Here is a 23859-nt window from a genome sequence, read left to right as displayed (position 1 = left end):
GTCTTAGCTGAATATTTGTTTCAATGTTCTGACGCAGTGAATGCCACTGGAAACAATTCTAGCAAAACCTGAAAAACGGAGAAAATCACATACATATACACTAGGCTTCATGTAAATGCAAGGTTGCAGACCTTACAAGTGTGCTTAACTTGGGACACACACAGCAGTATGCAGCAGCATCCTGCAGTTTGAGAAGCAAGAGTTTGGAAACCTAACAGATTAACTCCTTCTGTTGTTTTGGTAAGTGACGAGCTAAACATCCTCCCAGAATGGTATAGCGAAGTACACAACCTATGAATGTAAAATGGAAGACTATGAAGGGTAACACCTCGCATCTATCATGCGCCAGTAGGAGCTTTTTTTGTCTCAGTACCAGATTTTGCCATTTACCAAAAACCATGGCTGTATCTCCTAAGGTGTGGTTAAACTAGCTTGTGAAACAGATTTTTTTTTTCCCATTTAATTTAGAAACCACAATCTCTTCCGAGTCAACATGGAAGACTCCAACAGAGAAACCTAGCAACAATTATCCAGCCTTAGAGCTCACAGTAAATGGTGCTGTGGGGGAAGCCAGAACTAATAAACCCATCAAAGAGTTTATTTACAAATAAGATATCTCCATCACTGTGGCTTTAATCAAGTTCAGCTCTTCTTCTGGAAGTCAGCAGTTCAATTCAGGAATCGCTGATCCTCAGCCTGAGTTACATTAAGCGAGTATTCAGGAAAGCTCACTGACCAGAGCAGCTCACTCCGTGGGATAAGTGAGCTGCGGGCCTCTGCAAACCAGCACGCATCGCTTATTCCCCGGCACATCGCAGTCACGGCAGGACACACAGTTCTGATCCCGAGACAAATAAAGGACAGGAAGGCTGAGGTCTAGGAACCGAGCCAAGGCCGCACTGAGAAAACGCGGAACGCGGCGCAGCCCGCCTGCCCCAGAGCTGCTCCCGCGGGCCACCGGCAGCCCAAGGCGCTGGCAGAGCCCGGCGGCGAGCGGCTGGCCCGGCCGCGGGGGTGTCCCTCCCGCAGGCCGCGCACGTCCGCGCCCAGCAGCGGCCCAGGCCGCACTGCCCGTCCCCCGCCGCGGCAGCGCCGGAGGAGCCGGCAGCGCCCCCGGAACGGCCCCGCGCCGCCCGCAGCGCCGGGCGCGCCCCACGGCGGGAGAGGCCCGCCCCGGCCCCGGCCCCGAGCGCTCCGCCCGGCGCCCGGCCTACGGCCCGCACCGCGGCCCGCCGCCACCCGGCGCCTACCTGGCAGAAGCCCCGGCAGTAGGCCCGGGACGAGGCCTCCGACACCTCCTGCTCGCGCAGCTCCGTCTGCAGCTGCCAGAGGCGGGCTCGGAGCGCCGCCACCAGCCGCTGCATCTCGGGCCGCGGAGCCGCCTCGGCCTCAGCGTCCGCCATCTGCGCCCGACCCCACTGCGCGTAGGCAAGGATCACGTGACTCGCAGCCACTGACCTCATCGTCCTGGGACGCCGTCACGTGACGCACTCGTGACACAGCGCGCGTGTCGCAGCCCACGCGACCCGCCGTCGGGGGCGGCGAGCGGGCGTTTCCCGGCGACTGGCGTCACGTGGCGGGAGCCCGTCACCCGCGTGCGCGTCTCTGCGGGGGGAGCGGGCGCGCGGGGCTGCCCCGCCCCCCGCCGCGCGCCCCGCCCGCCTCAGCGCCGCCCTGCGCGGGAAGCGGCGGCGGCTCCGCCTGCGGGTTGAGCCCGGCGTTCCGCCCGGCCTGGCGCGGGGTCCCGCGGGCCGCCTCCCCGCGCGCTCCTCCCGCCCGCGGAAGCGCGGCACCGGCGCCCGGCGGCGCCCGGCGGCGGGGGAGGTGGTCCGGGGCGGGCTGCGCGGTTTTGTCCCGCAGCTGGTCCCCGCGCTGGCACCGGCGGCTCCCGCCTCTTACAGGGCGCATCGCAGAGCGGGAGCCGCCCCAAAGGTACCGGCGGGCACCGGGGAGCGTCCGCCTCCGCGCTGGGGCTGCGCGCCCGGCGGGCCCGCCTCACCCGCGCGTGGTGGGGGCGGGGCGGGCACGGGGCTGCGGTCTGCGCGCGGCGGGGCGGAGCGGGCGTCCCGCTCCCCTGCCCGTGTCTGATCCCGCTCCCCTGCCCGTGTCTGATCCCGCTCCGCTGCCCGTGTCTGATCCCGCTCCGCTGCCCGTGCCCTGATCCCGCTCCGCTGCCCGTGTCTGATCCCGCTCCGCTGCCCGTGCCCTGATCCCGCTCCGCTGCCCGTGTCTGATCCCGCTCCGCTGCCCGTGCCCTGATCCCGCTCCGCTGCCCGTGTCTGATCCCGCTCCCCTGCCCGTGCCCTGATCCCGCTCCCCTGCCCGTGTCTGATCCCGCTCCGCTGCCCGTGCCCTGATCCCGCTCCCCTGCCCGTGTCTGATCCCGCTCCGCTGCCCGTGCCCTGATCCCGCTCCGCTGCCCGTGCCCTGATCCCGCTCCCCTGCCCGTGTCTGATCCCGCTCCCCTGCCCGTGCCCTGATCCCGCTCCCCTGCCCGTGTCTGATCCCGCTCCGCTGCCCGTGCCCTGATCCCGCTCCCCTGCCCGTGCCCTGATCCCGCTCCGCTGCCCGTGTCTGATCCCGCTCCGCTGCCCGTGCCCTGATCCCGCTCCGCTGCCCGTGTCTGATCCCGCTCCCCTGCCCGTGCCCTGATCCCGCTCCCCTGCCCGTGTCTGATCCCGCTCCGCTGCCCGTGCCCTGATCCCGCTCCCCTGCCCGTGTCTGATCCCGCTCCGCTGCCCGTGCCCTGATCCCGCTCCGCTGCCCGTGCCCTGATCCCGCTCCCCTGCCCGTGTCTGATCCCGCTCCGCTGCCCGTGTCTGATCCCGCTCCGCTGCCCGTGTCTGATCCCGCTCCGCTGCCCGTGCCCTGATCCCGCTCCCCTGCCCGTGCCCTGATCCCGCTCCCCTGCCCGTGCCCTGATCCCGCTCCGCTGCCCGTGCCCTGATCCCGCTCCGCTGCCCGTGCCCTGATCCCGCTCCCCTGCCCGTGTCTGATCCCGCTCCCCTGCCCGTGCCCTGATCCCGCTCCGCTGCCCGTGCCCTGATCCCGCTCCCCTGCCCGTGTCTGATCCCGCTCCCCTGCCCATGCCCTGATCCCGCTCCCCTGCCCGTGTCTGATCCCGCTCCCCTGCCCGTGCCCTGATCCCGCTCCGCTGCCCGTGTCTGATCCCGCTCCGCTGCCCGTGCCCTGATCCCGCTCCGCTGCCCGTGCCCTGATCCCGCTCCCCTGCCCGTGTCTGATCCCGCTCCCCTGCCCGTGCCCTGATCCCGCTCCCCTGCCCGTGCCCTGATCCCGCTCCCCTGCCCGTGTCTGATCCCGCTCCCCTGCCCGTGCCCTGATCCCGCTCCCCTGCCCGTGTCTGATCCCGCTCCCCTGCCCGTGCCCTGATCCCGCTCCCCTGCCCGTGCCCTGATCCCGCTCCCCTGCCCGTGTCTGATCCCGCTCCCCTGCCCGTGCCCTGATCCTGCTCCCCTGCCCGTGCCCTGATCCCGCTCCGCTGCCCGTGCCCTGATCCCGCTCCGCTGCCCGTGCCCTGATCCCGCTCCCCTGCCCGTGTCTGATCCCGCTCCCCTGCCCGTGCCCTGATCCCGCTCCCCTGCCCGTGTCTGATCCCGCTCCCCTGCCCGTGCCCTGATCCCGCTCCGCTGCCCGTGTCTGATCCCGCTCCGCTGCCCGTGCCCTGATCCCGCTCCGCTGCCCGTGCCCTGATCCCGCTCCGCTGCCCGTGTCTGATCCCGCTCCGCTGCCCGTGCCCTGATCCCGCTCCCCTGCCCGTGTCTGATCCCGCTCCCCTGCCCGTGCCCTGATCCCGCTCCCCTGCCCGTGCCCTGATCCCGCTCCCCTGCCCGTGTCTGATCCCGCTCCCCTGCCCGTGCCCTGATCCCGCTCCCCTGCCCGTGCCCTGATCCCGCTCCCCTGCCCGTGTCTGATCCCGCTCCCCTGCCCGTGCCCTGATCCCGCTCCCCTGCCCGTGTCTGATCCCGCTCCGCTGCCCGTGCCCTGATCCCGCTCCCCTGCCCGTGCCCTGATCCCGCTCCCCTGCCCGTGTCTGATCCCACTCCCCTGCCCGTGTCTGATCCCGCTCCCCTGCCCGTGCCCTGATCCCGCTCCCCTGCCCGTGTCTGATCCCGCTCCCCTGCCCGTGCCCTGATCCCGCTCCCCTGCCCGTGCCCTGATCCCGCTCCCCTGCCCGTGTCTGATCCCGCTCCCCTGCCCGTGCCCTGATCCCGCTCCCCTGCCCGTGTCTGATCCCGCTCCCCTGCCCGTGCCCTGATCCCGCTCCGCTGCCCGTGCCCTGATCCCGCTCCCCTGCCCGTGTCTGATCCCGCTCCCCTGCCCGTGCCCTGATCCCGCTCCGCTGCCCGTGCCCTGATCCCGCTCCCCTGCCCGTGTCTGATCCCGCTCCCCTGCCCGTGCCCTGATCCCGCTCCCCTGCCCGTGTCTGATCCCGCTCCGCTGCCCGTGCCCTGATCCCGCTCCCCTGCCCGTGCCCTGATCCCGCTCCCCTGCCCGTGTCTGATCCCGCTCCGCTGCCCGTGTCTGATCCCGCTCCCCTGCCCGTGCCCTGATCCCGCTCCGCTGCCCGTGCCCTGATCCCGCTCCGCTGCCCGTGCCCTGATCCCGCTCCGCTGCCCGTGTCTGATCCCGCTCCGCTGCCCGTGCCCTGATCCCGCTCCCCTGCCCGTGTCTGATCCCGCTCCCCTGCCCGTGCCCTGATCCCGCTCCCCTGCCCGTGCCCTGATCCCGCTCCGCTGCCCGTGCCCTGATCCCGCTCCCCTGCCCGTGCCCTGATCCCGCTCCGCTGCCCGTGCCCTGATCCCGCTCCCCTGCCCGTGCCCTGATCCCGCTCCGCTGCCCGTGCCCTGATCCCGCTCCCCTGCCCGTGCCCTGATCCCGCTCCCCTGCCCGTGTCTGATCCCGCTCCCCTGCCCGTGCCCTGATCCCGCTCCCCTGCCCGTGCCCTGATCCCGCTCCCCTGCCCGTGTCTGATCCCGCTCCCCTGCCCGTGCCCTGATCCCGCTCCCCTGCCCATACTCTGCCTAATCAGACGTAAGCAGCGGGAGGGCAACAACCCCCGTCCGCCTGGCCAGAGTTACCTGCTCTTTTCCACCTCAGCCTCTGCAAGGTGAATGGGAAAGGGGGAGGGGTGAGGTGGGGAAGACGTGGGGTAAATTGAGGTGGAAGCATCTGGGAGGCTTGCCCATACGTTCACCTCATAGTTTTGCAGTATGAAGCAAACGGAGTGTCTCGTGTGCTTAACGCTTGGAGAGGTGGCTGAAACCTAAGATGGATTAGGAATAGCAAAACTACCTGCCTGCAGATTTAATGCTGAAGGGGTGGCCTGGGAAGGAGAGGAGATATGTACAAGAAGAGCGTGGAGCTCCGGTGCCACCAATGTGCTTGTGAGCTTTTGCCCATCCCCGTTATTCTCCAAGTTAAATGGTTCTGCATTTTTCCTGTTGAGAGCAAGTGTCTCCTAGATACCCCTCTGGCTTGCATGATAGGGTGAACAACAGTCTGTACGAGAAATCGACTGCTGCGGGGGGGGGGCAGGGGCTATTGTTCCCTCTTCAGAATGGAGCCTTGCCCCTTTCCAAAATGTGGGAGAGTCCTCTCCTTGCACAAGACATTATATGGGGCCATGGATGTATGGAAAAAACTTTTTACATAAAAGTATTTATTACATAAAAATAAAATGTGGCTTCACATTTCTACAAGTCTGCCGCAGAAGCTTTAACGGGTCTGGGGTGAGCGTGCATTGAAGAGGTAACGGGGCAAAGGGACAGTCCTGTGAGCCAAAACACGGGACCACCACCCAACCCTTGCTCATCCAAAGGCAAGACCCACCTGTGAGTCTACCCAAGAGCCCCAACCACCCCCACTCCCGACTCCTGCTCTGCTAAAAGCGGTCTTTGTCCTAGCTAGTCATACGTGTTTCACTGGCACAAGGTAGTGTGTTAACGAAAATGCATTTTGAATTAAGAACTTTAAAGTGCTGAAGCTGCTAAATGGCAGAACCAGGCCTCAGCCCTTGCATAGCCCTAATCCAAGGCTGGTTTAAACTTTGTCAGGTTAATCAGTGGGAGAACAGAGAAACAATAGATGATAAATTGTATGCACAGGTGCTCTGAGAAACACAGCTGTTTTTAAAAAAAATGGTATATGTGAATAAAATTGCTTGTTCAAAGACTAAGTGTGCTTAAAGGATTGTGTGAGTTAAAGCTGACAGAAAGGAGATCATGATGCGAGGAGGAGACTGGAACCGAATAGATGAATCAGTTGGGACAGGGTCAGATGATGCATTCACAGAACTGACAAGACCAAAGGAAACTTCTAAAAACTTCAGATGTTGACTAATGATTTGATAAGCGTATATAAGCTGTGCTGTATCCCTTGGTTCTCTGCCACTCACTGGGGTGGTGGCCCAGCTCTGAGTCATGACTAAAGCAAGCCCAGTGGTACCCAGGGCTGTGTGAATTTCTCCTTTTAACAGCTGCAATCACTGGGGCTTATCTGTAGGAAAAAACCTTGCACCAACAGGTTCCTTGTGCTGCTGCTTCTGCCTCGATAATGGGTGGGGCACGGACAGAAAGAATTGTAGAGGAATGAAGCTGGGTTAATTAACATTGATAACATACAGCGGTGGGCTGGCTTCAGGGGCGGGGGGCTTGGCTGATGTGGATGAGGTGCAGCTGTGGCTGGTTCTGCTGAGTAGTTAAATAGCTGAGGGGGGGGATGGAAGAGGTGCATGGGAGGAAGAGACCTGGAAGAAGCAGAAGAGAGAGTGCTCTGGATGTGGGGGAGGCGAAGAGGCTGCAGCAGAGGCAAGAAGCAGGGTGGACCGGCACGAAGAGGATGAAGACAGCACTGGCAGTAGATGAACTGTTGAAACCTCGTGGGGGATTGGTGGCCGTGCCGGGGCAAGGTGTGGGAACTGCTGTTGGAGTTAACCTGGCGTGGGATGGTAAAAGCCTCGTTGCAGCTGGTGAGTTTTGCTGGTGCTACGATAAAGAGCTACCCGATTTTTCAAGCCGTCAGACGTGATGGAAACGCTTGAGCCACGTGCGTGCTTCTTGGTACGGAGGCAACGGGCAGTATCGCCTGGGCTGCGACGGGAGAAGGGCAGAGCGCTGCGAGTCCCGCACCCGCAGCTCCCGCGTGCGGGCGGCGCAAACCGGGGGGGCTGCGGCCGCTGCGCGGCGCAGGTTCGGTGGGGCGCTGCTGCCACCTGGCGGCCGAATGTTGGTGCTGTAGCCCGGGCGCCACCCATGCGCTCGGAACTGCATCGTGGCGGCGGGGCAGTGCCGGGAGCGCGGGAGAGGCGAGCGAGCCGTGGGGCGGAGGTGGGGGGGCGGCACGGGGGGCTCCAGCCGCCTGCGAGCCGGGGGCTGAGGGGAGGGAGGCGGTGGTACAGTGAAACCCCCCCAGCTCCGCTGCGGGCGGGAGCTGCGCAGGTAACGGAGACATCAGCACCGGGAGGGAGCGAAGGGGGGAGCTCAGCACTGGGCACTTGGGGAAGGGGCGGTTAAACCGATGTGGATGAGCTCAACGAGAACGTGAATAAGGAGCCTTCGGACCAGGACGCGCCAACCGCTACAAGAAACCAAACCAGGGTAAAGTAATTGTGGTAGCAGGAGATCAGCGACCTCCGACTCGCACGGCCCCGTATAGATTAAACCCAGCCCCGCGGGCACGGCTGGGCTGGGCATGTGTAGAGGGGGCAGTAAGGGGGGGCTCGGTCAGCCAGCGGGTGTTACACACTGGAACCGCAGTAAGAGAACGGCTGATGTCTAAAGAACTCCGGTAGGTAACAGAAACTAAATGAAGATGGGTAACGTACGCCGAGAAAAACGGGAACTTCAGGTACCTGCCCACGAAGGTGAAAAGGAAATCTGGAAGGGGCGGCGGGGGGAGGAGATCCTGGATGCTCGGAAACCTGATGTGTGTGTGTGACTTGTACCATAAACACCCGGCTGCTGGTTGGAGCGCTGTGCAAGTCCGCAGGAGCGACCCCCCTCGCACCCGGCGCCGCAATGAACACACCTGCTTTGTAACTCTCCTCGAGGTGTAGTTTGATTCCAGACCCGGTTAGTAATTTGCATATCATTATAGCATCTGCTGTGCCATCCTCTTCCATTACTACACTTGCACAGGGGAAGGGTCTTCACCTGGGCAAGGGTCGTCTCGACCTGTGGGTCTGGGTTTTAGCGTTATGGTGAAGGTGCTTCACTTCAGGACACCTTAAAAGTGAGTCTTGTTGCCAGGCTGGACGGCTGGATATCGGCCTGGCCAAGCTGTCCGGTGACACCCTGCACCCAGAGCCCAGGTGAGCTGGTGATGGTCTAGGGAGTAGGGTCAGTATGGGCTGTGGCACAGGGGCTTCGGGTAGCACAGTCTCCGATAACAAGCACCACAGCAACTCATACGTGGTTGGTTAACAAGCGCTAACATAATTCTAACAGGGAGGTTAACTCCTTAAATTCAAGATGGTCCTATAGCAAACTGTTTCACGAACACAAAATATAGAAAGATTCCGTAAAAATTTAAGATAATCTGCAACACCCTGGAGAAGGTGCCAGGTTGGAATTGTCTTGTGCTTCTCACCCTGCCCTGGCAGCCACGTGAAGGACATTGCAAGAGTTCTGCTCCCTGCTTTCTGGGGTGAGAAAACTGACCCAACACTTCTGTACTCGTACAGACTCCAGTGCTCCATGGAGCCACCCAGGCACAGCTCAACCAGAGGCGGTGCCAGGAAGGACTTCTCTTGGTGGTTCTCACCCTGCCCTGGTAGCCATGTGAGGGACATAGCAAAAGTTCTGCTACCTTTTTTCTGTGGTGAGAAAATTAATTTTTCACTTTTACACTTGTTCAGACTCAAATGCTCCATGGAACCACCCATGCACAGCTCCAGCAGAGAAGGTGCCACGAAGGCATTCTCTTGCAAATTCTTACCCTGCCTTGGTAGCCATGTGAAAGACATCACAAAAGTTGGGCTCCCCACATTCTGAGCCAACAACAGGTTAACTAAGTGTTCTCATGGTTTTTGGCTTTTTGCACTGCTAGAGCCAAAATGCTCATTGGAAACATCCACTCGCTGCCCTTCTGGATAAGGAGGTGCCACCACCAGGCTTCAGGCCTCCGATGTACCTGCCTCTACTTTGGGCAGGTACATGGGACACAAATCTGCACCAACTGATTTGCATGTACATCTTTAGCAATCAAAAGTTAATCTATAAGCCAGCACAGAAAATGGATGAATGTGAAGACTGTGCACCTCTATCTCTATTTTCTCTGGTCTGCCTTCAAACACGGCACCGTTGGATTTTGCAGCCCTAAATTCAGTACTGAGTAGTCCAAATTGCTCACTATTGCAGTTTATCGTTTGTGATCCGAGCTGCACAAGAGAACTGTGGGTGTGAGTCCACATTACTCAGCCTGTAGGACGCATCGCTGATGTTTGTGCCTCTAGCTGGCCGTTGTGGGTCAGACAAATACAGTAGAAAACAAAAATCAATTGTACACATAGAGTGCATGTTATTGATGAGTAGGAATGAAAAGGTCTTGATCTTCGCAGAATATTTCCACAATTGAATGATTTCTGTGGTGTTTGACCCTGAGCTAAGAAAACATAATATAGTCCTTAAAGTCTGGGGGATGTTTTGCAGCAAACCCACCACCAATGAGAAGCCGGTGAGGTAGCTTCGAGATCTGGAAGAAAAAGTATTCTCTCATTACATCACTAAGTGTTTTGTTACTAAACACTGAATGTTGGTCCAACAGTTTAGGTCAATAGTCGCATCCACAAAATGTCTGCACCAAGGTAAAAGGCAGCATTAGCACTATAAAATTGCCACTGGTGCTCAAATTCATTTTCCATCCTGACTCATCAAGTTGTCATTTGACTTAAATACCTTTTTAAATTATATAAATGCATCCTGGAATATTATGTGCAGATCATTAAATATCTGTCTTAACCTTTACCTTTTACAGAAAAGGCAGATCCCCAACCATCGTAGCTCAGTCCCACCAAATACGTAGGCTTTTCAAACAAAGCTTCAGTATCTTTGCAGGAGGTTGTGTTGGGGGGTCTGTGGACCACTTCGGTGGATTTAGAGAATTTTTTTCACCAATAGCAGAAAAATGTTTAGAAAATTACTTTTAAGTACTCTACGGAAGTGATATATGTTTTGAAAGCTGCTTTAAGTATCTAATAGAAATAGTTGGCTGTAGACTGAGAGCTTGCCAAAACGATCGAATACTGTCATCTAACTATGAAATCGGACGTGACCTATTGACTGATCCTCAGCACCAAAATTAAAAGATAATGATTAGCTTTTTAGAGTTCTCAGCAGAGAAAGATTATTTAGCCTATACAGGACACTTGGATCAGCGATAAGCATTTGCAGGGAGCCGAGGAGAATCATCTGAAAGAGGATTATAGTACTAGATACACTTCTTAACTCACATTGATCCTGGCAGCGGAGTTCCACATTAATACCAGGCATTACCCTTGGCCATTGCACTGCTAATGCTGACCCCTGACGATCTCTGTATACAAAACAAGTGTATTTCTGCCCCCGTCTTTCCTTTTGTAAAATGAGGTCTCTTTCCATCCCCTCTCCCCGGAATTTTTTGCAGGCATTTCCTAGAGTTTAGAGTGTTTGAAAGGGTGTTCCCCTGCCTACCATCAGTCTACAAAATGTACTGTAGCAATCTGATCAGCTACAAAGCCATTTGAGCCGATCTTAAGCATTTTTCACGTAATTTAAGTAAATAAGTAAGTAAGTTTCATGCATCAGCTTAATTTACAAGCTGCAATCTGTCCCCAAGTGCTGGGTGGACTTTTTTTGATACATAAGTATAGCTATTAAGAACAATGACTGCCAACTTCAGTCTGTCTGACACTTAGACTGGAGTAATGACTTGCTCCTAACAAGAAATACTGAATTACATGCACGGGGAGAATGGTGTAACACAGTTGCCACGTCCAGGGGTGTTTTAGAGAAATCAATGCAAGTAAGATGGCACGAGGAGAATAAACGACAGGTATAGAATCATAGAACATAGGGACAGATGCTCTTTTTGAAGAGGGAGTGAGTTTGGAGGGGCCAAAAGTACTAGCACTGGGTTTTTACATCGGGAGTGTGATGCTAAGCCATTCCAGGAGAACAGACTGCAGAAATCTGCAATGACAGTATTTGGAAGGATTTACCTCCTTTGCTTTTGCACAGGCAAACCAAGTCTTTGCTGCTACTGAGATATGTAAACTACAACTCGGTCCAAAATTTTTCTTCTATTCTGTTTGTCAGAGGCTGAGATTATTCTTGAAACTTGGAAGGTGCTGGAGAGGCAAAAGGGAAGATAATCTGAAGGAAGTTAGAGCTGCAGATTTTTCATTTCTAGCTTTTTTTTAAGGGGATTCCTTTATTGGTCAGAGTTAAATTTTGCTTGCAGTGGTAGCAGACTGCACAACAGATTGATTTTCTCCTCCCTCCATCCCTAGCAAATATAAATTCAATGTGCGAACTTGCACTCCATCACTTGCTCCTGTAGCAAAATAAACTGCTGATAATGTGAAATTTACTCACACGGACGGAAGATGGCAGGGGTTGTAACTTTTTGTCAGACACTGCAGATCCTTAATGTCACACATTTTCATAAAGAAAGGTATGTTTTATTTTTTAACTTACCATTTATTTTTAATTTGTTTATCTTTAAAAAATGTCTATACTTGCCTATTTGTATCCTGATTTGCAAGAGTATTTCTCTTAGTAGGCTGCCTTAACATAAAGTTTCCTCTATTGTCGTTGGTATTGTGGCTGTAAGACTGCAACTTCAATTTGATTTCTTAACACTCCCATTTTACGGGGTGAAAATGAATCCCCTCTGAACAGAAAACACTGTTAAACCACCTTTATCCTAAAAAAAAAAAAAAAAAGGTCAGATTATTCTGGTTTTAGTATAACTGAATTCTATTGAATTGTACTGTATGTACAACCAAAGGTAAATCTACGGATGTACCAGTTATCCTCACACATTTAAAAAAATATTTTTTTGTTAGTGTATACAATAAGATGGACATTGAAAAGGAATTTAAAATCTCGTCCACAATGCAGTTGGGGAAAGAAACACAGGAAAAAAAGGCAAGATGTGTGAACACATATATTACCAGTTCATCTGTACTCAGATGATAATAATTTAAGAAAATGCTGGTAGAGAACTTTTGTGTAAATAATTTATTTTTCAGTGAACTGGGGCAAAGATAGCAATGCTTCACACCTAGTCACTCTATTCTGTATTTCAAGTGCAGGTATCATTGATCAGAGGAAGCTGGACCAGTTATGGTCATTCTATTTATTTGTTTATCATTGACATCTGTAAACAAAAAGCAACTGTCTGCACCAAATTATGTGCTTTTAAACATATTTTTAATTTAACAATACAATTTTAGTGACGTGTTTTATTCTCTCTCGAGTTCCTTTGTATAAACATTTTTTGCTGTGAAACAGTAGTTGGACGTTACCTTAACTTCAGCTGCGACATGGGGCTTGGAACATCTGAACAGGAAGACCAGGAAATATTCCTCTACCTTCACAGGTGTCCTAAATATAAATGTACCGCTCTCACGCTGCTATGGGTGATGGTTCAAATGGACCAAATAATGTTCCTAAAACCCCGCTACCAGCCAGGCACCTTAGTTTCCACTGATTTGATGCGAACTGAGGGTGCTTATTACCTCAGATCATTACCAGGGTGTCTTTCACTGATAAATTAAGACACAGGTGGATGATGCACTTCATCTTGCAGATGAGAGAGAATAATACCTAGATTATCGACGAGTCATGTTGCCATGGTTACAATGTGACATACCGTGGTTTTTCCCAGAGTCATGTTCTTCGTAATGCGTTAAAGGACTGCAGCTTTTATGGTGTTTGTCTGATACTTTTCTCTCTCATACATTTTAGGGTTAAGATGGCAGAATAACCATGGGAGACTGGAATTTCCTTGGAGGCATTTTAGAGGAGGTCCACATTCATTCCACTATTATTGGAAAGATTTGGCTAACGATCCTCTTCATATTTCGAATGCTTGTCCTCGGAGTGGCAACTGAGGATGTTTGGAACGATGAACAATCAGAATTTATATGCAACACTGAGCAACCTGGTTGTAGAAATGTGTGCTATGATGAGGCCTTTCCCATCTCTCTCATAAGATACTGGGTCTTGCAAGTCATATTTGTGTCTTCCCCTTCCTTGGTGTATATGGGTCATGCCTTATACAGACTAAGAGCCTTGGAAAAAGAGAGGCAAAAAAAGAAAGCTCAGCTAAGAGTCGAACTGGAAAGCACTGAATTAGAAATTCCGACTGAATGTCGGAAAAGGCTGGAGAGAGAACTCCGGCAACTGGATCAAAGAAAGCTAAACAAAGCACCCCTGAGAGGCTCTTTGCTCTGCACTTACGTGATACATATTTTCACAAGATCTGCTGTGGAAGTTGGCTTCATGATTGGGCAGTATCTTCTTTATGGCTTTCATCTAGATCCCCTTTACAAATGTCAGAGAGATCCATGTCCAAACACAGTTGACTGCTTTGTGTCTAGGCCAACAGAGAAGACAGTGTTCATATTATTCATGCAATCCATAGCAACTGTATCATTACTTTTAAATATCCTAGAAATTATCCACCTAGGATTCCGAAAAATTAAAATGGGACTCTGTGGGCAGAATAAAAACAAGGATGACCCTGACAATTTCTACATAAACAAGTCTAAGAAATACTCGGTGATACCACGCTCCTCTTTAGGAATATCCACACCCCCGCAAAAGACTCTTCCTTCTACACTCGGCGGTTATGCCTTTTTAATGGAAAAGCAAACTGATGCTGCTGTCTACCCAGTTCTAAATTCTCCTCCCATGTTTCAGTACGTGCAAAATAACCGTGCAGAAAGAAGCAGCAATTACACCCATTGCAATCAGGAAAATAAATCGCCAAAGAAGAGGACAGCTACAAATGCTTTAGACAATCAGATTCAAAATACTAGCATAAATAATAACGAAGACTTGCTTGGGACTGAAGCGCAGGATATGCAAAAAGAAGCTGAAAAGAAACATTTCCTTGTTATTACTCAGAATGCAGATACAGCTTCAAGCACGTGCTTGAGAAGCTCTGCTGAAATGCCGTCTCAAACTTCACTGCAACACGACACAACTTTTCCTGTTACTGGTTTCCGAAGACAACACGGAATCAGCTCGTCTTGGAACTGCTCGGCAATGGCTGAGAATGCGGGAGCTTCAACAAATTGTCTTCCAAAGAACAGAAACAGAAGACAAAGCAGTTTCAGTACAACCAAAGCCCAACCACCCTACAATGCTGACATAAAAAATTCTAGCCGACCAGAGACTCCTGACTCTACAGGGGAGGTGAGCTCAGAATCTAAACAAAGTAGGAACTGCGACAGTCCTAAGCCTTTCCCCCTGTGCAGGCGCCTGTCGCTGTCAAGTAATGCCAGCATCAGGCGTGCCCCCACCGACCTTCAAATATAGTGGGAATATAGCGAATATATGGTGGAACCTGCCAATTGCACTAGTCACTTCTGGGATAATTACTGAATATTGCGACATAAGCAAGACATGTACGAGAGTAGCTAAATCATCAACTTTAACCAGCTGTTTCACAGAGATAGAAAAGATATGTAGCCCTTTGAATATTAGCTAAGTCATTTTAAACAGTCTCTTTGCTTCCTTTGTAATGAAAGGGTGGCCAGGACCTCAGCGTATAAACTTGTATGCCACCTTTCCAGCTACAAAGGCAAACACATTGTATAAATCCACAATATGCTAGGAAAAGTGAGGCATAAAATCACAGCTGACTATTTAAACTGCAGAGAAGTAGAAGACAAAATTTACAGTCTAACAATATATTTTGTGAAGACCAGTAAATTAAATTAGGCTAAAGCGGCCACTGGCACTCTCAGGAGAAATTAATTATCGGTAAATATGTTTCTGCTTAACCCCTCTGAGAATTCCAACAGATATTTGACAGCTGCCTGAAAGCAGGGTGTCAAACGTATTCTGCTGTTCGAACTGTGTTAAATGAAAAAAAGAACAAAGCATTTGATACTTGTATCGCTAATTCTTTGACCCCCATGGTACACTTTTTTTTTCAGTGTATCTCCACTGACTTTCTCAGCAGAAAAAAAATCAAAGTGAATCTCTTATTGTGTACTGTTACTGTTAAATACATTATTACATTTTTAAAGCATCATGAATTACAAATGAGTTGTGAGCCTTAATTTTGAGATTTTGCATAACACTAATAAGATAGCAATTGTATTTTTTTCAGTCAGAAAACAAGTTACTGAAATTTATTAATGAGGAGTTTTGGATTTCACAAACCAGAAGACTTACAATAGTAGAAAAAAAATGGGGGGGGAAAAAAAAAGTAGTACCCTCTTACTTTCAGTTACAATGTAAAAAAACATGTAAAAGGTTTATCAAACTGTAAAACTTCTCCTTTTCTGTCTGTCTGTCCCCCAAATTCTGACAAACTTCTAAATCAAAGAATGTTTATAATTGTTTAGAAGGAGATTTCTATTTATGCTTTTTATGGGGGTAATAAAACAGATAAAAAACATTCATCCACTTGCTGCTCCAGTCCATGTAGTGTAAGGCAAGTTCCATGAAACAACCTGAAATAATAAAGGAGGGAAAGATGAACAAAATATGATGTTCCATTTGTTCATCTTGACTTCCATGAATGTATTAGATTCACACAGCACCAACAGGCTGTAAATATTTGGTGAGGTGGTCACATCGGGGATGCGTTGCCATATATGCGTGTATTTTTTACTAGTGGATCTGACTTACTGTACGTGTACTGGAAAAGTAATTTGTGAGATGTTACGGCATCATTAACTTCTTAATGTGTGTTATTGTTATGTTTATGAGCCAGCCATGTGTCAGATTGGCTGAAGGCTGCACAATATTAGGAAAAAAAGGAGCCCCAAATCCTAAAAGGCTCTTTTGCTTGCAGCAGCTGCCTTAATTTGGCCCTGTCCACCTAAGAAACACACATTAATCCTACTAAACCTATTCACTGTAGATTTCTCTCCAGCAGCTTTTCTTCTTGGCTTTTGTTTCTCTCTGTGTGAACACGTAAATACAGCCCTATGTAATTCTGCTTACACTGTAGCATCTCACGTGGTGTAATACACAGGAGTGTATGTAAATGGTATAGCGTGATGTACCCAAGTCCATACTGCTACCGCAGCTTTAGTTCTTGCATTTCTTGATGCATACGTTTCTGTGGGCAATCACGGTGCTAATGCCTGGTTTGCATTTAATGTCTCTGTAATAAAAATCCCGGTGTTTAATGCACTCTGCTCCCACTGTCTAAATAACAGAAAAGCAGCGTTTACACGCGCACATACGGGACGGGACATTTGCGTTTTGGTTGGTTCAAGACAAGATACAGAAGAATTTGTTTTTCCTGCTGCTGACCGAGGATTTTTGAATAACTTTTTTGTGTGTGTGTGGATGTGGGTCAAACATTCCAGCTCCCCTCAGCACCTTGCCAAGAGCAAAGGGCCACTTGGTGCCAGGAAAACCGGAGAGGAGCACGTGCAGAGGAAGGGTGAGCAGACCCCAGCAGCGCAGCGCGGGATTAGGTGGATGGGTCTTTTTGGTTGGTTTTTTTTTTTGGTTTAATGATAACCAGCTTCGATCAGCCAGCAGGTCCCGCAGCGCGTCACGAAACCACACCGGTGCCGCCGCTTCCGTTCTGTGAAACGGGCGAAGGCGAACGGCTTCCCCGCCGCTGCCCAGTGCCGCGCACCCCCGCGGGGCGCCGCTCCGCAGCCGCGGCCCGCTGCAGCCCCCCGCCGCCCGCCGGGGCCCGCCCCCCGCTGCAGTGCCCCCCCCTTGAAGCGCCCCCCGCCGGCCGGGGCCCACCGCTCCCTGCAGCGCCCCCCAGTGCAGCGCCCCCCAGTGCAGCGCCCCCCCGCAGCCCCCCCCCCCGCAGCCCCCCTCCCCCGAAGCCCCCCCCCCCCCCCGCCCGCCGGGGCCCCCCCCAGCAGTGCCCCCCCCCCCCCCCAGCCCCGAGCCGCCGGGACGCGGCGCCGCCCCCGGCCGGGAGCCCCCGCGGCGGGGGGAGGGGCGCGCGGGCGGCCCAGGGCGTCGCTGCCGCCCCGTCGCTATGGCAACAGCGGGGAAGCCCTCGCGCCGCCAAAGCGCAGGGCGCAGGCGCGGGGCCGCGTGCAGGCGCGGTGCGGGTCAGATGGCGCATTGCAAGGTAGGGGGGAGCGAGCCGGCGCGGCGCGGGTGCGGCTCGTCCTGCCGGGCCCGGCCCGTTGCGCGGAGGGGCGGCCCGGCGGCGGCTCGGCCTTTCCTGCCGCCCCCGCGGTGGGGACGGGGGCCCGCCCGCCCCAACGAGCCGCCCCCGTCGCTGCGGGGAGTGGGGGGAGGGCGCCGCCGATCTGACCGTGTGGGCGTCCTCCCTCAGGCCGCGGACTCCAAGCGGGAGCAGTTCCGCCGGTACCTGGAGAAGTCGGGGGTGCTGGACACGCTCACCAAGGGTAAGTCCCCGGGCCGGGCCGGGGGGCCTGGGGCGGCTCTCGGCGCGCTTCTGCGGGGGGGAGCCGTTCCCCTCGGGGCGGCCCGGCCGCTGCCCCGGCACGGCTGCGGGGCCGGGCGCCCTGTGGAGACGCGGCCGGCGGGGGCGGGGGTCCTTGTTCTCTCACGGGCTGCGTGTGCTGGGGACACCCCCACCCCCCCGGCCGGGGGGCTCCTTCCCTGGCTGGTCTCGGGCCGTGGCTGGGTTCCCCGGGGGCCGCCGTTCTGCCGGAGCTCTCCGGACGGAGTCACGGCCTGGGTCACGGAGCAGCCCCTGCGCCCCTGGGATCCCCGTTCAAAACCAGCGTGTCTGGAGCAGAGCTCGGTGCTTCTCCTAAAACGAGCCTGTGTGCGCTGTGAGAGCGGCGATCCGTATCAGCGGGGAAAATAACGGGGCTAAACTTGATGCTTTTGGCTTTCCGTGTGGCTTAGTATCTTTTAAATCCCTCGGAAGACTTTTTGAGAGCTTCCAGTTGTGCATGGAGAAAAATCTGTTAATATTCCTGCTTGAAAAATAGGCTGCCAAGCGAATAGGTGCTGCGCCAAGGCCCCTGGCCGGCCGTGTGGGTGCCACTTGATTTCTTTCTATTGCAACCCGAGGCATCCCATGGGATGGCGAAACAAGGCATCCAAGCAGCGTGGCATCCTAAGTTTGTTCTTAACTTCGGGGCTCAGCTTCAAACAGATTTGGCTGTGCAGCTTGGACATCTGAAACTGGGAGAAGGACCTCTAAGTATTTATGAAACCAGATGTCTCCTGTAGCTGTGTGTGTGCCCTGTGGGGAGGGAGGGGCTGGTTAAGTTTGGGAATTCTGTGAGTGTGACCGCCCTGGCTGCTAGGGCCCCCATCCATAAAGATTAGCTCTGTCACCTACTCTGGTGGTAACCATTTAGTTTTGTACCTGTAGTTATTTGACAGAGGTTTGCTTTTCTGCTGGAAGTAGTGGAAGTGCTGATGTTGGCCTGTGCCTTAAAGGTGTAGCTTAAGTGGAAATAATGGTGTATGAAGGAAGAGTCTCAAAAGAGTTAGAATTTCAATGTTGCTGATAAAAGCCAATACTAGGGTTGTGTGTGGAATATCTTAAAACAGTCTAGGCTGTTTTGTGTTCCTTGCTAGAATAGTCAAACACTGTGGTTAGGGGATCAACAGAACTCTCTACCTGTTACTGGGTGGATTGTTTTGTTCCCTTCTGTACAGCAGACCTATTTTGCATCAAAGTATATAAGTGAAAATCTTGTTAAACAGAAGAACGTTCTATAAACATGGCATGCAACTTGTATGCCTTCTGACTGTTGATACATGTTTTAAAGACTTAGTTACATGGACTTGCAATTGTTGAATATTTTCTATTTGCAGTGTTGGTAGCCTTATATGAAGAGCCAGAGAAACCAAATAGTGCACTGGAGTATCCTTTTTCTCTTCCGTGAATTGTTTGTAGAGACTTCACGCGAAGCAGCAGCGCTGCTTCTGACTCGTAGGTGAACTGGAGAGACTCATTTAGAAGGCTTGCATTGAGAACGCAGCTTTTATGGTTGCGTTTTAGCTAATAATTGTGCTCTTACAAGCGAACAGGAAGCCTGACAAGGTGCAGAGGAACTGTGCATAACAGTATGCCAGCAATTATGAAGTTAAGTTAGTCTATTACAGAATGTTGTAGGCCTGCAGCATTAGATTTGAGTATTTACAGTATCTGTAGCTTCTGATGTCAGCTTCTTCACACTTCCTTTTTATTTTTTTTTTTTTAATAATAGGGGAATGCAATTTAATGTGTTTGTTTCTTGCTGCAGCCTCCCTTTTTGGCTATTGCTTCTATCTTTTGGTTATTCCTTCTAACTCCTCAAAACTGTGTTAAGAGAGGAAAAGAGGATATAGTAAAACATGAGAATTTGTCCTGGGTAGACTGATGTCTTGTGGGTTTTTTTGTGCTTTGGTTTTTTAAAGGAATATACCAATGGACTTGAAAAGCTTTTTTATTTTTGTAACTTCATCCTGTAGGATGAAAAGCACTGTAGGAACCTAAAGTGGTTTAATGCAATTTTGGTCGCATGCATTGCAGCACTAACTTCAGCATAAGTGTTAAAGCTATGATGCGGTTCTGCTACCTAACTGAGGAAATACTTAACATCTAAATATCAGCTTTTTGAAGCATCATCTGGGAGCTTCAGCTCCTGAGAATCCAGAAATAGAGGCACTTCGCTTGGAAGTGGCAGAGATGAAAGAAAAATATGAAGCTGTGTTGGAAGAAAATAAAAAACTGAAAACCAAGGTAAAAATCTACTTGGTGTTCCTCAGTAGTTCCATATTACACCACAAAAGGAATACTTTAATACTTGGAATACAGCTAACTTTCTTCTTTCTTCCCTTAGAGTAACTAATAAATGTTGTTGCATTGTTTAGCCTCATGGCTGTGGAATGCTGATAAAATCTTTACTATGATGAATTCTGGTGTTTTTTTTTTTATGGAACACTTCTTATATTCCATAACATAGACTAGTATTGCTAAACTAGGGATTTTATTCAGTGAAAGTATGTTATTGAGGCTAATTCCATGTCTTCATTCAGTCCTGTCTGGATATGTTCAAGTTGTCTGATGTTATGTAGCTCATGTTTCCACAGAGTTTTGAAAAAGAAAAAAAGCTAATGTATCTAGTATAAAGGCTTTCAAAACACTAACTGAAGGAGGAATATTATACATCAGTTTGTGTGACCTGGCAGACCTACACGTGGCAGGATGTTACCAGTAGAGGCACCGATATCCATGTGGGACAGTAATTTGCATTTTTCAGCTAAAATGACTCCGGTGTTCCTTTATCTGCAGTAGCAGTGGATCTGAAGTGCTAGCTAAGGCAGAGCCGTTCTTTAGTGGGCCCGCAGGCTGTCTCTGAAACTGCTCCAAGATGTGAAAACTTCCCCTTACGAGGGAGCACTGACTATAAACTTCACAACACTGAAGAAGGAAACATTTGAGAACCTTAATAAGCTAGTAGCTTATATGCCGCTACAAGTTTCCATGAGTTTGTTGGAAGAAGGTGGCTGTTGTTGTATGTGAACATCCCTACAGGCTTTTTACTGGGAGACAAGCACCTTAGTTCTGGGAGAAGGGACACTTGGCCATTACCCCTTTGTATTTCTCATCTGAAGTCCCCTCTTGCTGTCTTAGTAATTCTCCTCCTCTATTACCAACAGTCGAGTCATTACAGCTACGTTTATTATTTCTTACTAGGAAATATGGCAAAGAGCAGAATTTTAGGGGGAATAGCAATAGACCAGCAGTTCACTCGGCGTAGCCGACTTAAAAATACAGCTGATAGTAAGTAGACACATGAAAGCAGAGTAATATGGGTCTTTGGTTAAAGAAATCTCTTAAAGAAGTCAAAACCTGTTCCAGGAAAGTAAGCCTTTCCATAATCGTGGGTTTATTTGTGCTTTCATCTTCTTTAGTCTTCAAATGATAAGTCTTACCTTACTGTGCCTTCTAATACTGATGGTTTTGTTTTTTCCCTTTCTTTCCTGTACAATCTTCTGCCTGTCACTCTTGACATACTGTAGAAGTTCACACAAAATGCAGGGAGAACACTACTGGTTAGCTTTTTTTTTTTTGTAGCAGTCCACACGTTTAACAGTGCATTTGTTGGTAACTTGAGCTGTGTCCAAATAGGTGGTGTTCTTCTGTTGCATTCAGATGTGGAGATCTTGTTCTTTTTCTTTATTACTGAGAATGTGGGTATTTGGGTGAGGGGCAGAAAGCAAACAATTAGGTACTTTGTGGAAAGAAAATTGACTTTGGATTGTGTACTGGCCATTTTTTGTGGTAAAATCTACAAGAATGAGAAAATGCTATTTTAGTGGTGCTTGTTACTTGGCATAGTGATTGCTGTAAATTAGTGTCGCTATGAGGAACACATGGGCATTTTATTTTTTTCATGTACTTTGTTTTTAACCTACTCTGCAATTTATAGGAGAGAGGAAGAATCTTAGCTGAGGAAACTGGACTGGTATATTTCAGAGACTCAGTCCTAATGCTTGAACTGTTTTTGAAGCTTGAGCTTATCTTTAATGTAACTGAGGTCAAGTAAACACCTTTGTATGTTTCTTTGGAAGTAACTTTCAAAGTAAATGTTGTGCTTCAGTGCATAGTTGCCTAGGTCCTACCCTCCAGAAAGCATAATAAAAGAACAATTACAGGAAGTGTTAGTTTCGGTAGTGTTGCTATGAGTGACTATTTCATTTAATCATTTTTCAGTGACATCAAAGCTTATAAGGTGCTGATCATTATCAGCTGCTATTTGAGATCAAAAGTACTTAATGAAACCTACACTGAGAAACGGAAAAACTTCAGAGCAAGACCCATGTGCTTGAAAGTGCATTTTAAAAGCCCCCTTGTTATAGCTGCAGGATTATACAATGTGACAAATTGATGTTTTGAGGGAAGGGTTACTTTGTTGCCTGACTTGAAAATGGATTTGCATAAATACTAGTGATGGATTAAAATGCACAAAGTAAATGGAACACTTCCAGATGAAACGTTTTCCTACATTCCTTAATGTAGAAAGTGTTTCTGAAATGTTGCAGCTAACTAAATTCCTCTCTTTAAATCCACAGCTGGCTCAGTATGAACCACCTCAAGACGAGAAGCATGGTGAATAACAATAGTTTCTTCTTTAATGCCTTGACTTAATAAAGGGCTTCCTGAGAACTGCAGTCTTTTTTTGTGTGTGTGAACTCTGCATGTCTACTTTGTTAGCTCGTCATCTAAAAGAAAGGAAAAAAAAAAAGCAGTATCATGAGTGTGCAGCTGCAGCAGCAACTGATGAGTTTAAGCATGCCGGTTAACTTTCTTGCTTTCTGTGCTTAAGAAAAGGTGATAGTTATGATGAATTTGTAGGTAACTGCCTGCCAAATTTGTGTAAATTTCGCATTGTTGCCAATGGTCCTGTTAAACCACCAGTGAGATCAGCAGTTTCCTTTTAACTGGAGAGGGTGAGGTATCACACAGGGACCAAACTGTAAACTAAAGCAGGACCTCCAAGATATGTTCTAAATTGGTACCCAGTGCTGAGGTTAAGCTTCTATTGAAGCTGATGGGATAACTGTCTACTCAGAGGGGCACAAAAGGAGCGAGTATAGTTGTGATGGACATAACACAATGTTGGAGATGCATTGCCTACTGAATTTACACTTTTTAATTTACATGAGATGTACCTATTTCCATGTAGTTCATGTCTTGGGTCCTTTTTCACAAACTGGGCCATGGAGAGTTGATCCAGATATTGCCTGCACGGTTCTGAAGAGAATACAAAATTCTTGCCTGTAATGGATGTCTCATGTAATTAGCGGTGCATGTGAGAGTACAATGTGGAGAGTTCATCCAGTGGGGAAAAGAAAATCTAGGCAGGGCAGAAAATCCAAGGGAGATGTGTGTGTGTGTTTAACTTGTGATTTTTAATTTCGCCTCTATGTCATGTGGCCCCAGTTTCTCTGAATCAGCTTTGCCATCCTTCTGAGATGCCAAATAGGCCTTTATTTAAAAAAAAACAAAAAAAACCCCAACCAAACCAACAAAAAAAAACCCACCCCTAAAAAAACCCCAACCCCAAGATACATTTTAAGGAGATGCGTTTGTCTCTAGGTACTTTAAAGGCAACTGATGACAAAAAACAAGGAGGGGAGGGTGGAAAAAGTGCAGTAGTCGTCTCATGTATTAGATCTACCGGCTCTTAGTTTAACTTCTTTGTTTCTAGGATGGGTTTGCAGCTTGTCTTACAGGTGTGGTAGGATGGATCAGAACTTGTACTAAAGCCAAGGTACAAACTGAGCTCAAGGGCTAATGAATGTAATAGTTGTCTACTTCAGAGCAATAATAGGTACAGTAGTAAAGAGACCAGAAGAGAGGTAAATAAGGGGAAAGTGTTAAGCTGGTAAAATATCAACCAAAAAAACCCAGACAGAAAGCGTCCCACCCTCGGCAGCAAAGGTGAGAAGGCAGCTGGTGTGTAAGTTAGAAGATACACCTGGCATGAAGTTGCAGCGGGTGGCAATAGGGAGGGGATAATGCCGCAGAAAACGCATCGCAGAGCTGATGGTGTGGCCGTGGGAGCGTGACCGGAGGAGGACCGAGCTGAGCCCGCTGGGGCACACGCTGCCGGGTCGCGGGGGCAGGTAAGGCGTTGGGGGCAGGGGCGCGGGGCCTAGCCGTTGCTGCCAGGGCGGCGATGCACCCGCTCTGCGCTTCTGCCAGTACTGCCGC

At 50.9% G+C, this 23859-nt stretch overlaps 3 protein-coding genes and 1 long non-coding RNA gene across 6 annotated transcripts in view; 3 read left to right on the top strand and 1 right to left on the bottom strand.

Annotated features, from left to right (window-relative positions):
* The window catches only part of RLF (RLF zinc finger), a 42913-nt gene extending 41435 nt beyond the window's left edge, over nt 1-1478 (bottom strand). The window contains exon 1 of the mRNA XM_037381416.1: nt 1251-1478. Coding sequence (XP_037237313.1) covers nt 1251-1463 — 213 coding nt within the window. The 5' untranslated portion in view covers nt 1464-1478. The remainder of the gene's footprint in view (nt 1-1250) is intronic.
* Nucleotides 1479-1809: 331 nt separating this feature from the next.
* LOC119145668 lies at nt 1810-6192 on the top strand. Of its 2 annotated transcripts, XR_005103487.1 has the most exons (3): nt 1810-1932; nt 5051-5128; nt 5223-6192. It is a non-coding gene; the product is annotated as an uncharacterized LOC119145668 (long non-coding RNA). The 2 variants fall into 2 exon arrangements; XR_005103486.1 differs by lacking the exon at nt 1810-1932 and having other exon boundaries at nt 4951-5128.
* A 1808-nt stretch (nt 6193-8000) lies between these two features.
* On the top strand, nt 8001-15264 carry GJA9 (gap junction protein alpha 9). 2 transcript variants are annotated; one of them, XM_037381864.1, is made up of 2 exons: nt 8001-8838; nt 12969-15264. In XM_037381864.1, exon 2 carries the CDS (start codon nt 12990-12992, stop codon nt 14544-14546), a length of 1557 nt encoding a protein of 518 aa, XP_037237761.1. In that variant the 5' UTR covers nt 8001-8838; nt 12969-12989; the 3' UTR covers nt 14547-15264. The 2 variants fall into 2 exon arrangements, with proteins under 2 accessions (XP_037237761.1, XP_037237760.1); XM_037381863.1 differs by lacking the exon at nt 8001-8838 and adding an exon at nt 10345-11670.
* Nucleotides 15265-17176: 1912 nt separating this feature from the next.
* On the top strand, nt 17177-22313 carry LOC119144500 (MYC binding protein). Its single transcript, XM_037379985.1, has 5 exons — nt 17177-17292; nt 17503-17575; nt 18969-19017; nt 19749-19878; nt 22215-22313. The coding sequence occupies exons 1-5, from the start codon at nt 17197-17199 to the stop codon at nt 22257-22259; spliced, it is 393 nt and encodes a 130-aa protein (XP_037235882.1). The 5' UTR covers nt 17177-17196; the 3' UTR covers nt 22260-22313.
* Nucleotides 22314-23859: the final 1546 nt, after the last annotated feature.

The sequence above is a fragment of the Falco rusticolus genome, chromosome 3 (assembly GCF_015220075.1).
Source record: "Falco rusticolus isolate bFalRus1 chromosome 3, bFalRus1.pri, whole genome shotgun sequence".
In the NCBI taxonomy this organism is placed as follows: Eukaryota; Metazoa; Chordata; class Aves; order Falconiformes; family Falconidae; genus Falco; species Falco rusticolus.
The sequence above is the reverse complement of the archived record's forward strand: the minus strand, read 5'-3'. Positions and strand labels throughout refer to the sequence as shown.